We start from the raw sequence: 13,972 nt of genomic DNA on the forward strand, positions 1-13,972 counted from the left end.
AATAGACATTGTCAATTTTATCCAGGTCACTGGGAGCAGATGTATATATCACCATAAATGAGTTCCTACATCTCCAGATGGCCTGAAACTCTTTCACGCACAAGTTTCACAAAATGTTTCAGCTAGATGAGTATATACTCCTGAAAAAGAATAAAAAAATTGTTGATCAATGTTGTCATGGCAACATCCTTGAAATATCAGAATACTCTTTCTAATGACAAAGCTTTTACTCTTTATCCCTTAAAACGATGTTAAAGACATAGCTGGAAAATGGGGAGAAAAAAAACAAACAAAAATAACTCAAGTGAACGCATCTAGAAGAACATCTTATGTGAATGACGAAGTCTATATTCATCGTGAAAGTCAGCTCTGATAACGGCTTCATTGACTTACAGGGTAAATAACCGATTTACCAAAGATAAAATAAAATGGTTGGATAATGTAGCATGCAATTTGAGGGTCTCATGTTGTAGAGCACATTCATTTACTTTTGTATGATGATCATAAGACATATGACATTCCAGGCTCTGAGCAAAGCAGTACGTCGTCCTCGGTTCAAATGAGTCTCGGTTAAGCATCCCTTTGACTGTTGTTTCGGTCTCTCGTATGCACTGTTGCACTAGAGCTTGTAGAAGGAATTGAAACTGAGAAAAAACAATTATTGTTAACTCGTTCTATATTTAAATTTGGCCTATATTCCATTGTTCTCAGTTTAAAGCAATATATGATTGGTTTGGCTCAGGTTCACCACACACACATGTCCTCTTCATTCAGTGTATAATAAAGAGACATTTAAATCAAAATGTTGCTTAAAAACTGTCCTGAAAAAACTTTTTCGTTTTGGTCGTGAACCCTATAATTTGCAAACCTGTCTATTGGAAGATATTCCTACCACAATTCATACGCTACTGTAGACCCTCATGCTGAAAACAAAATGGAGGATTTAGTCGTTTCTTCTTTGATTCAGTGTATAATAAAGAGACAGTAAAATCAAATTGTTGCTTAAAAACTGTCCTGAAAAAACTTTTTCTTTTTGGTCTTGAACCCTATAACTTGCAACCTGTCTATTTATATTTCTTCTCACTGGAAGATATTCCTACCACGATTCACACGCTACTGTAGACCGTCATGCTGAAAACAAAATGGAGGATTTATGTCGATTCCTCATTCACCTGTCATCTCACGATAGTAGCACTCTTACTGTTCCGTGTCTAAGAGGAACTGTTAACCTTTCATTAAACACTGCCCTCTACGACTGGTCACTTCCAATCCATCTGTCCATCGGAAGAAATTCCTGTCTCTCGGAAGAAATTCCAACCAGTCAGGGTAGACTCTTTGATACAGACAAAGTCATCACTTGCCATGACATTTTGTACTTCACTTTTCAACTTGTAAAATTGGCTATCTAGGGTCCAGTACTGTACATGCTAAAATGCTACCAATTTATTTCCTAAATTCAGTACATACAGATGTCACGGTAGCAGCTCCCTACGCAGGTAAGTATAATCGATAACCAGGTATGTTTGCAGTACTCGACCACTTCCTACTTAACTGGTCTTAAATTTATATGCAAATGCATATATTCTTCACCAGACAATTGTGTGTTTAAATATATAATTGACAAATATACTTGTTTCATTACTTGCTGCAGGTTTTCCTGGAAACGAGGAAACTACATCAGGGTTTAATGAAGACCGGGGATAGTAATTCCCATGATGGAGCCTGAGGCAGACTCGAAGGATTATGGTGAGTCCCCCTACTCCACCCAACCCATCCCCCTTATCATACCCATCCTAGCCCCACCCCCCCTTATCATCCCAAACTTTGAACTCTCATCCCACCATATCTTCAAATTATAAACCCACAATGCATTCCCAACTGTGTTTTAAAGAGGAAAAAAAAAAAAAAAAACGTCCAAATTATTTTAATCTAGTTAAGCTGTCTTATTTGCCGTCCTTGTTTTTACTGTGTTGCATAATTTGTTTGTTCTACTGTTCTTTTGAATTCCTGTTCTATTTTGTGTATTTCATTTCTTTGTCATTCTGTCTGTTACATGGTAAGTGAGCAGGTAATCAACCACCTTTTTTTTAATTTAATTTTTTTTGTTATTATCTCTGAGTGGTCGTTGAGATAGATTAGGGTGACTCAAACCTTTTACTCATAATGTAACATTCCTCTGTACTAAATATTTTATCATTTCTCTTCTAGCCCCCCCCCCCCCAAAAAAAAAAAACCCCACCAAACCATTGATCCTTAAAGTCGCATAGAAGGTTCAGCAAAATGTTTACAATCAATATTGTTTTAAATGTTGTAAACTTAAGGTTAAATGTAATTTAATGAACAGATAGTTATTTGAGTGCAGAATAGGCAATAGAAGGGAAGTCCTGCAACTAGTCTGATTTTGAATTGTGATCAAGCTTTTAACTTGTGACATGGTTCCATTTTCATGTAGGTACTCATCAAAATCAATTTTTTTTTTTTTTTGCCTCCACAAAGAAGAGAGGGAACCCCTCAAATTAGACCCCTCCCCCCCCTTCTTCCAGGCCTTCCCAAGTTGGTCCTCCTTTTTTTCAGATAAAATATGGTAACCAACTAAACCATTATAAGGTAATAAAATGCAACATTTCCCCAGGTCCGGGAAAGTCTTGAACTGCTAAATAACAATTTAATTTATTACATGTATACTATTAGCAAACACGTTTTGGAAGCTCGATCTAGCTGCTATATATTTTAAGATCCACTCTAAAGTCCATTTTAAATAGCCATAATAAATTTGAGCTTTAATATTACAGCTCTAGTTATTCAATAACATAAATACAGTATATATATAACCCAGTAGTTGTTCCACATACTTCCATCATTCTGAGACAAAACACTATACACAGCATCTAAACAAGGTGTCTTGTTTTCCCCTTTTCTTTACTGTGGTGTAAACTAACATTATATGTTTGTTGAGGGTGTGGGTGGAGGATTTGTTAGTTCTGCATGGAATATGGCCTTAACCTTCCGTCACCCAGCATGCCCTTTTGTTGATAACAAGTCCTTCCTTCCAACCGTATACACTTGAGATACATGTGGCAGAATATATACATATGGAATTTCCAAGTAAAAATTGATGTCTGTAATTGGCTACAAGGTGAAAATATATATATATATTTATATATGTCTGTGTGTATTAATCCATGTGAGTATAGTGATGTGCAGTAAATAGCTGATGGATTCCTGTCACCTGCGCCAAGCAGTTTCTGAGTATGTACATTGTGCTGTTTGATAACTGTAAATAGTGTTGCTGATATATAATTACCTACTGTGATCTGCATGAGTAAGCTGACTTGTTGTTTTGTCAATGTCCACACTGCTTGAAGGTTGTGTAAAGTCGTGTGTTTACAGCAAAATCACACAGACTCTTGGTGTCAGTGTTTCAAAGTGTACAGTTTTTGGTATGTTCAACCTTGTTCTTCCCCACAGTGTATGTTAGTGTACTTCCCTGTTCAAGCATGAAACAGCAGCAGCTCCCTGGTTCAAGTTCGGTGTGAGCTTGTACTGTGTTATATGCACTGGGTACCATGTTAATAAACACTTGTTCATTGTGTATAACATGTTATATTAGTGTGGAATAATCAGCAAATGGTACTTTATATGAATTTATTATGGCATTTATTCATTTATTGGTCAGTATGTACTATATAGCTGCATAACTGCCCATAAAATGGATCATTTATGTTACAATGGCATATACTGTATGTTAGTTCTATAAAGGCTACCTTTGTTCATAGCTTTTAATGCAGGTAGCATTAAGCTGTTTATTGATGTTAATGCTCCCATATAGACATTATGTTAATTCCTTTTTTTCTTTTTTCTTTTCTTATTCCTCTTACTTATATCCTTTGTATTCTTTCGTTTATTGTTTTTTTTAAAGGGGAACTGCTCGTAAAAGCTAACTGCTTCTTCAGTCCTCCTGCCACCCACTTGTAATTTAACTATTCACCATTGTATTTATATTATGTTGAAAAAAACCTCAAAGTCAACAAAAACAGTAACATTGAATATCCCCCCCCCCAAATAAAGAAAAAAAAATGAAAAGAAAAAAAAAGAAGAATATTACCCAGCTGCTTTAAGGAATACGGTAGGATTCAGAAGTGAATTTAGAGAACTGTTTTTAAGGGAAGTGCAACTTGCAACATGCACAGTTTTACATCCCTGTTCACTCTTAACACTATGTATAGAAAAGGACAATCATAAGGTCAGTATTTAGTGGGTCACTTAGGTACTTAGGAATATAGGTACCCAGACAGGTCTCCTCTGTACACTTCATAGAAGCAGCTGTTTTGAGTTTCTTGATAATATGCACTGTGTAATTAGATTTATCTACATAGCAATGCACTTCATCAGCTTGAATAATTATTCAAATGTTTCATTTCCAGTGATGAAGTAAATGCAAGAAAACGAAAAATGCGAACTTTGCCAATTTGCATGTTACAGCATTTTACGTACATAACTAACATGAGTCCAAGTATTATATGTCATCGAAAAGAAGAATCAAAAATTTCGTTAGAATGACTGACAAAGTACCTACCCTTTATTTGGCCCATAATCTTGGATTGTGTCTATATTGGACCGATTTCATCTAGGCTTCCAAATTTTCCAAATTCCTCCCCCCTCCCAAAATTCCAAATACTGCTTTAAAAAGGATTTCACAAGATGGGATGTTGGAGATGATCAATCTGGGTAGTGAGTATTCACATAGTTCTCTTGTCTATTTATCTCCTTTTAACCTTGGCAGTTAGCCCTCTCGTTCTATATAGTGCCTAGAATGAACTGGTAACCATAAAAGCACTGTGCACCCTCTGATAGTTACATGAAGAGGCAGGTAGGTTTATCACTCTGACAAAAACTATCAACTCACCATAACAATTTGGCTTGTTTGACTGTTTAAATTTTGCACTATCAAGGAGTTCCAATATATTAAAAATAATGAAAAATAATAAAAAAAATACTAAAAGACAGAAAAATTAGTTAATATGTTTGTTATATGTCAATTGTTATCGATTTCATACTCTAGCTGTAACTAAAATTAAAGAATGTATTATGTAAATGTTTAAACTTAAAATGACACAAACTTAAGGAAAGTTTTGGGATTTCTTGCATTGTTGAATGTTGTTGTGTAATGCATTGTCGATACGAAAAAAAAAATGTATTAACATTTTGCATACATGTCCTGTACAGTACATTACACAATGCAGAAACTTTGAAATTGAAAGCACAGTCACTGTACTTGGTTATGTGTGATTTTGTGTCAGACAGAAGTATGTAATACTTATTGTGCAGATATATTGCTAGGAGACGGCACAAATGTGTATATATTCATGAATACTTTAATGCTTGTTGCAATGCAAAAAGTGAAAGCAAATAGAGATATAGGCCTTTACACAGTAAACCAACATGAAAATCAACACATGCAGTTTTCAGTATTGAAATTGGTATTTTCTTTGTTCTATTAGGATGAGTGTTAGTTATTTGAAGCAGAGAGATAGCATAGAAAGTTTCAACATCCTACTTGAATTTTGAAATTTTGGTCCATTGGAATCCTATGGGAAAAATAACGGGCGAACATTGACATACACCAGAAATATATAACGGTTGTAACACATTGACATACATCACATGGCAGGCAATTTTTCATAAAGTTTAAAACATATATAGTCTTGGACATTTTCCTATGATGGCATATAGTCATACCTGCCACACAACCAAACGAGAGCAATAGGTGATGCATATCAGGCTTAGTAGCGCATGAAATAGGTAACGGTCGAACAGTATGTCAAAAATGTTCGACCGTTATAAATGTACCACAAAAAATTGCGAAACTCAAAAAGTATACAGTGCATGTAGTTCCTTTTGTGTATACAGATTCCTACCATTAAATATTTTATAAAAACCATGGAAACTTCATTTGATGATGCACATGGGGGTATAGTGGTACGTTTGAAAAAGATTGACATACACATGAGTTACATTTTTGTATGTCAAACTTCTTAAAATTTGCCACCTGTGCCCCCTGTGCACCAAAAAATGATGTTTTCAGTGTTTATATAAACCACTACTGGCTAAGATTCTGAGTGCAGTAACATGGATCATATACATTTCAAATCTTTTGAGTTATGCCATTTTTTAACGTATAACGGTCGAACATTTCTTACATGTTCGCCCGTTATCTATTTCATGCTGTACTGAACGTGATATATACATCATATATTACTCTAATTTGGTTGTGAGTTAGACATGACTGTATGCCATCATAGGAAAAGGTCAAAGACTAAGTATGTTTCAAACTTTATGAAAAATTGCCATCTATGTGATGTATGTCAATGATTTGCAACCGTTGTATTTTCTTGCCGTATGTCAATGTTCAACCGTTATTTTCCTATAGGATTCTAATGGGCCATTTTTTCAAAATTCAAGTAGGAAGTTGAAACTTTTTACTCTAGCTCTTTGCTTCAAATGAGTAATTTTGAACATTACAGAACATTGGAAATATCAATTTTAGGGGTGGAAAACCTCCATGTTATCATTTCGTGTTGGTTTACTGTGTATTTGCCCATACACAAACGAAGAACATTTAGTTGTAGGTTAAAGGTGCACATACATTGCACTTGATACTTGCAAGCAAGTTTGCATTGTAGTCATATAACTTCTACTTAAATTCAAATTTAAATAGGTTAGCTCAACACTCAATGACTGTTAAATTTGTTCCCAAATATATGTTAGCTTTTAAACATTTGCTGTTTCCTTATTTTAAATGAAAACTACTGTGATTACACAGACAATATAAATCTGACTCTCAGTGGACAACAGAAAACATCAGAACTGACCTTTCAAGTTGGACCAAAGTGCAGCCCCTTTGGGAGGGGTAATCTTAGAGACCAATATCATAAAATGACAAAATATTAGAAACATGTAGTATGGTATCGATGGACCGATTATTTTCTACAGATGGAAGCAGGAAATGTCTAAAAATCAAACAGTAATCAGGAGCCTTAGTGGTAAAGAGAGACAAATTTTTGGGCACCACCCATCCAAAGAGGATCCCTTCTATACTAGCTATCTAAAACCCCTCAGTGTCTGTCCCATCCCTGGTCAACGAGTTGAACCTCACAAGCAATGTAGCCACCAAGGTTCCTAGCCCGTCCCCATCCTCAAATTTGCTTGTCATTCTCTGTTAACTATGCTCCGTTCTTACCCATCTCCATGTGCATTTTCCTCATCTACCTTATATATACTGACTGGAAACTTGAGCACTGCAACCCCTCCCTCAACCCCCACCCCCCTCCCCCATCTGACACCAGAGACTCCACCCATCCCAAGCTAAAAAAAAAAGTCATTTGATGGAGGAGAAAAAACTTCCATTCCATTCCACTTTATACTGTAAGCTAGTATCCTACACATTTTATCTCAACAGCTCAGATTGCAATTTTGCCAGCCATATGTATAATAAGACATCTATGCAATTTCACTATGATGCAAGGTGTTAGCCACATCCACGATCCGTCCAGCTCTCTTTCTGTTTTCTCTGTTTTGTTTACGTGGAAATGTCACACATTATAGTTTTTTTGTTCCTATGTCCTCAAAAGGATTTAATCAAATTAATCTATCCAAATTGCTATACATACCCAGAATCGCTATCAATATTACCCATCCAGGGACTTGACCCTTTTATTTTCATGCCATGTATTTACATCATGTCACGATCTCCTCGGTCCATACAGCCTGAATTTTCCGATATATTTTTAAACCAAAGTTGATTGGAGATCTGGTAAGGTGAGAAAACACTCTTTTGTCATGTTCTCGACCTGTTTTTTTTCTTGGCTTCGACACTTGTGTAAATGAATGCAAGGACATGTCTGTATTAGAAGCCCATTGATCCATGTACAAGGTTCGTTGGGCTTTTTGTCTACTGGGTAAAAGGTTGGACGTGTTCGCTGTAAGCCATCGGCAGCCGCCGTAACCGCAATATATTGAGGTACCAGTCCCAGGGGTAAGCAGGAAGTAAAATGAGCTCTTTGTAAAACATAATAATCCAACCTGGATTATGAATTCTATAGAAGGCATAAGTTGTGAATGTAATGTTTTATTATGATGGGTGTACAAATTAATTAATTAAAACTGGGAAACAAAGTACCCCCATATTTAAATTGTCATCATCAACCAATTCTTCATAATATACACGTTTATTTCACTCCTCGCTTACCTGTCTCCCCACAACCTAGGCACTCTCGTTCTACCGTGCCTACAATGAACTCGTAACCTTTTAACACTGCGCCCTCTATGACTGGCTCCTGCAGTCAATGTCCTTCCTTCTCATTCTACCATTCAAAGTGCCAGCATCGTACGTTTTTCGTCAGGATTATTTTCTATGGAATCCGTTCAAAGTGTTCTAGTTTTTTAATCCATTGGATATTAAAGTTGCTTCACCAGTCGTGCCCAGCCCGATAAGTATCCTTTTTTGCATAGGGAGGGGTTTTGGGGATCAGTTTCCGCCCCCTTATGTACACTTTTAGTGGGTGGTTACATGTTTGATATATACAATAGTTCTGTAATGAGAACACACAAAAATCAAAAGAAAACAAAAAAAAAGAGAGAATGAGAGGGAAATTAAAACTAAAAAAGAGAAAAGATAATCACAGCGGCCAAGTAATGGCCAAGTAGTCAAACTTCAAGAGATCTTTATACTGTAACTCCCTGAGCAATTCAACTGACTGCGAGATTTTAATGTTTCATTGCACCCTCTCCATATATATGTGGAAATGAATTAATATATTTTAGATATACTTCGAGCCAATTTTCAGCGTTGTTGAAAGTTCCGTCTGTTAAATGAATATGAAGAATCTCTATTCAGGTTGAAGCATATGTTAAGAATCATATCAAAGGGATATATGATACTCTATGGTATAGATACTACAAGGTGTGTCTGTTAAGGATCATCTTAAATTGGTATCCTCTGTTAAACTTCACTTGGTGATAAGATCAAAGAGGTCCGGTGCTAGGATGTTTTAGTGCTTTGAAATACAATCTTATGTTAAGTATTTTACTACAGCGGTCCGCAAACTTGTAGGCCCATGGCTCAGGATCTTCATGAAGACTGTACCCACCTTAGAATGGTTACTCAGAATGTAACGTAGCTTGAACTAAGGTCTCGACAGTAAAAAAAAATTCATCCTTTTCAGCAAGGTCCAAAAACTGTAGACATATTTTCAGATGTCTGCATGGAAATAGATCTGAAAATTTGTTTTGCAGTCTCTTTTTGGCTCTCATCCCATAGTTTGGGGACCGTCCCCGTTTTACTTACTATTTGGTGAAACTGAATCTGAGCAGATGTTTGCAGTTAAAGTTGATTGAAGTACCCATGGATATGTATGTGTACTGTATATATAGACATGTACTGTACTGTAATGTGACTCAGTATACTACTTATAATCTGTTTAGTGGTTACTATTGTGTACAGCAATAATACCCAGTGCTTAATACCTCTATTGTAAGCTTATATACTGTGTGACACTATGTACAGTATTATTCTCATTGTGTCATAGTGAAAGTATGAATGTGTGTGTGTGTACTATTATAAGTTGAGTACAGAATGTATAAATTGTCACACCTTTTAGAAACCAATGAACAATAATGAAAAGGTCATTTAAAAACCTGTACTCTTTTTATGTTTTCAGTTAAGTGCCATGTAGATATTGGAAAGATTGTTTTTTTACATTCTCAATAATATATTATGTACAGTAGTGCACATGTACAGAAGACATCACAGCTTGAGTATATACTGTTCATTCCCTATACTATACACATATATATACACAATGCCTCTCACAGTAGTTAAATTGGTGTTCACATTCTGTGACCCTGAAATCTGAAGGTCAAGTGATTCACCTTTTGAGAAGTTAAGTCAAGTGTAACCACAAACTCTTTTTTTCCCCCTTTTTTTTCCTTTTCTTTTTTTGTTGCCACTGGTGAAATGAAAAATGATTTCAAACAAAGTGTACAGACAGAGTGAGGTCATTTCATTGACCACCAAATCAAAATATTACTTCCAAGTTTGATTTGATTGCATGAAAACTGTGTCCTTGTAAATTTGAGGTTCTTTATTGACACAGTTTATAGCTTATAGAGTTTACACTATAGAGATTGAGCTGTATGTATCTGTAATTATACAGTGTGTTGCACACAGAAAGACTTCCCCCTCAACTGTACTCATTTATTATCCAAAGGGCATGACAAACAAGGACTTAAATCTGTTCTTTTGACTTTTGAGGTGTTACTCAAGAGGTCTAGTTTTATTAAAAGACCAGCAGTGAGCTTACTTTAGTGTAATTGCAGTGCTTTGAGGTGATTTTTCCAGGAAATTCTAAATTTTGGACATGTATTTAAGTCAACTTTTTAAGGAACATAAAAAATGCTTTACAGCAAAAAAAAAAAAACATGAAACAAAACATCTGTTTACTCAAGAGTAGATGGATTTAAATATTGATTACATGTATTTGCCACATGCAATTGCTTTTTGTCAGGGTAATTAATATGTAGATGACATATGCTGAATATTCAACAATGAATTTAAATAATGTTAATTAATGAATATCTTCCTTGGTATCAATTAGGATGGAAGAAAACAATATCTTAGACAGCACTGTTCAGTTAAGTAGGTAAAAATATGAATCTAGCAGTTGACAAAGCAAGCGTTTGGTGCCCATATATACCAATATGAGAATATGTGAGAATATGTAAAATTCTTTTTGCCAAAAAAAAAAAATCCTCTTCTTGAGAAAAGAAGCAGTAAACAAATGTCAAATTCCTTAGATTTCGCAAATTGTGCAAAGGATTCTACCAATGCCATATACAGCTACAAATGCTTGACCGAACGAATGGTGAAATCTTTGACCACACCCGGTGTACCATTCGTCTGACCTGTTGCATAATATTACGTACGTATTTACTTCTGTCCTTTGTTTGCGTTACAGCAGCTTCTGATGCTTTAATGACACAAAGATGTGTCATCGTCCAGCGGGATGAAAGAGGGTACGGCCTAACCGTAAGCGGAGACAACCCAGTCCGGATTCAGAGCGTCAAGCCAGGTCAGTATACTACTTCAGTAAAATATCTCTGTTTGCTGCGCTTCTCAGCTTACCTGTCTCCTCACAACATCGACACCATGTCTGAAGGGAACTAGTAACATGTTTAGCACAGTGCTCCCATATCCACCTGTCACTATCAAATATATATTGTCCTGGGAAGGAGCACGCTACAGTACGAAAATGTACCAACCATGGAAGGTCATATGACGTGCTCCCCTTGTAGCACTCGACTGTTATAGTACTCAATGAATGTATATATTTATCTGGTGACAATCTCTGCTACTGTTACGGATCACCATCAACTAAAGGCTAGATGGCTCAGTTAGTAAAGCACAAGGCTTGTGATCCAGAGGTCACTGATCCAAATCCTGTTGTACCCAATAATTTCTTTTGTCTTTTGAGATTCATTTAAAATTCACAAGTCAGTGTGTCATTCATGATTTAGTCATATTTATTATTTTGTAAATACCTTTGGGACTTGTCATGAGCGTAGACCTAACATTTACACTCGACATTTTCTGTTTAAAGATTTGTATTTCACTGTTCCTAACAAAAGGAATGTTTAGAAGAGGGAAGTACAAAAATGCAATAACACCGAACTACAACATGCAATGTATGGAGGGAAAAGGGCAGAAAAACTAACGGTAGCAATTTGCAACACTTCTATGGAATGGGCCAGGGGGGGGGACTGCTTCTCAAACAGTCTCAAAACCCTTCCCTAGACAAAAAAGAATACAGTACCGCCAATAAGTAACTTGGTAAATCGCGCTCTTTTTTTGCGCTCAGTGCATTTAACCGCGCTCTATCTTTTGTTAAAACCCGCATTAAAATGCGGGTAATTGCGGGAACTGTTTATTAGAGCGCAGATTCCGTCGGAAGGCATCCCTAATTCTATTCATGCCCGCTAGAAGTGTGAAGTTCATTGTTACCGTCAGACGGTCAATGGCTGTAATCCTACTTAATTCCTTCCAATCCGGTAACAAAAGAATATCGATCGTCGCTGGTAGAAGGAAGACCAAAGGTTTATACTCGGTCAAGAGAAGGGATAGTGTTAAGCATGTATCTTAAATTGTTTAAATTCAACCTACAATACAAATGTCCGCGCAAAATATGTGCCCAAAATAGTTGACCAATAAATCCCCAAAAAAAGGAATTCACATTTTACCTGTACGAGGAAAATCATTGGTACAGCAGGCTGTCGTCTGATGATTTGCATGCTACAGTAATGTACAACATTCTTACAAAGTGCGTGAAACACTTGTTCTTAGTTAAACTTGGCAACTCGCCAAGAAACGATTGTCAGTGGAACGTCTATACATAGCGAAACAGCGAACAATATCCAATGCACCGAGTACTCTATAAATCAGTGCAACGTTTCCTAGCCTAAAGTCAACAAAAAACACAAGGCCTGATGTTACTACTAAAAATGATATGTTACCCCGAAAGGATAAGGCACGAAGTTTCCTTCTTGCTTTTTATTACTTTTGATAACCAGAACAATCGGGGAATAAAATAAACATGTATAAGAAAGGCTTTCCCCTTCAACACGAAACCAGATTCTCGTTTAAAACAAGTTTTACTCGCGCAGCACAGTTCCATTCATAATTTGCATATTACACCAAATTTACACTCGGCGTTCAGACGGCGGGAAAATGTAACATTGTGTTCAATGTGTTGTGTCGTTCCCATGGTGCGATGAACTTGGGCAAGTTGCCAAGTTCGAATGTCGATGACCTACTTATGTTCTGTGACCAATGTCAGTGGGAATTATGTGTGTAAAAACTCGGGTTTTTCCACGTGTTATATATATATACATGTAAGTTTTACGTAAGCGGAGCGAATTTCGGGGAGGCTCGTTGATAGTGAGTAAGCACTTATCTAAGCATCAGTATTTGTGAAAAATATCGTAAGGTTTTTCAGATATTCTCTTTGAATGTCCCCTCCATATATCTCTCTTTCTTCGTCCACTCATAGCTCGACATTTACGCTAATTCTGTTGGGGGAAATTATCGTAAATATCGAAATATCGCGATAACTTTTGAACTATTTATCGTGACGGTAAAAAGCAAATATCGCCCAGCCCTACCTCCACGCTATGAATAGCGTTGTATTGATCGGTTCACTCCCATTGTGTCGGTGGTGAATAGCGAGCGCGGGGAATTTGCGTTCCTTTATTTGGAGTGCGGGGAAAGTAGCGTTCCTTTATTTGGAGCGGGGTTAATTACAGTTAAGCTGCGTTTTGCGCTGAATCGCGCTAATCTATACCAAGTTACTTATTGGCGGTACTGTACTAATCGGGCTGCCCATGACTGGTAATATGTACTCCTGTTTCCAGTTTTATGGCAAATAAAGAGTCCAAGGAAACCGTTCCGATCAAATTCAGTCGAAAAATAACCCACACAAAAAATGATCGATGTTGGCACTATGCGGTGGTACAATGAGTAGGAAGGGCATTGACCAGATGGGACGGTCATTCAGGGCGCACAGTGTCAAAAGGTTACCAGTTCATTCTAGGCATGGTAGAATGAGAGTGCTAAGGTTGTTGGGAGACAGGTAAGCTCATCACTCGTAACTATCCAAACCAGTAAGTTTTGGAATATTTCACTGTTCTACTTACATATCTCTTATCTTCTTTGCCATTGTAGGCGGTCCTGCTAGCAAAGGTGGGGTACAAGAAGGGGACACAATTATCAAGGTAAGTTTTGTTTTCCGCAGAACTGTCCAAGATCTACATACTCCCAGGAGTGAAGGTATCTGCCAGCAAACATAAGATGCCAGTCTCCCAAGATCATTAGATCACTGACTGTGTATTCTAGAGGCATTAAATGGGGGCATCAGTGAAG

At 36.8% G+C, this 13,972-nt stretch overlaps 1 protein-coding gene across 9 annotated transcripts in view; it reads left to right on the top strand.

The window, feature by feature from the left end:
• The window catches only part of LOC139977083 (rho guanine nucleotide exchange factor 11-like), a 177,320-nt gene that overhangs the window by 20,861 nt on the left and 142,487 nt on the right, over positions 1–13,972 (top strand). For 8 of the 9 annotated variants that reach the window (XM_071986119.1, XM_071986120.1, XM_071986108.1 and 5 more), the window contains exons 2-4: positions 1,652–1,746; positions 11,016–11,129; positions 13,775–13,824. In XM_071986119.1, coding sequence (XP_071842220.1) covers positions 1,713–1,746; positions 11,016–11,129; positions 13,775–13,824 — 198 coding nt within the window. In that variant the 5' untranslated portion in view covers positions 1,652–1,712. The remainder of the gene's footprint in view (positions 1–1,651; positions 1,747–11,015; positions 11,130–13,774; positions 13,825–13,972) is intronic. The other variant, XM_071986111.1, reaches the window with a different exon arrangement.

Source organism: Apostichopus japonicus, chromosome 12, assembly GCF_037975245.1.
Source record: "Apostichopus japonicus isolate 1M-3 chromosome 12, ASM3797524v1, whole genome shotgun sequence".
Lineage (NCBI taxonomy): Eukaryota > Metazoa > Echinodermata > Holothuroidea > Aspidochirotida > Stichopodidae > Apostichopus > Apostichopus japonicus.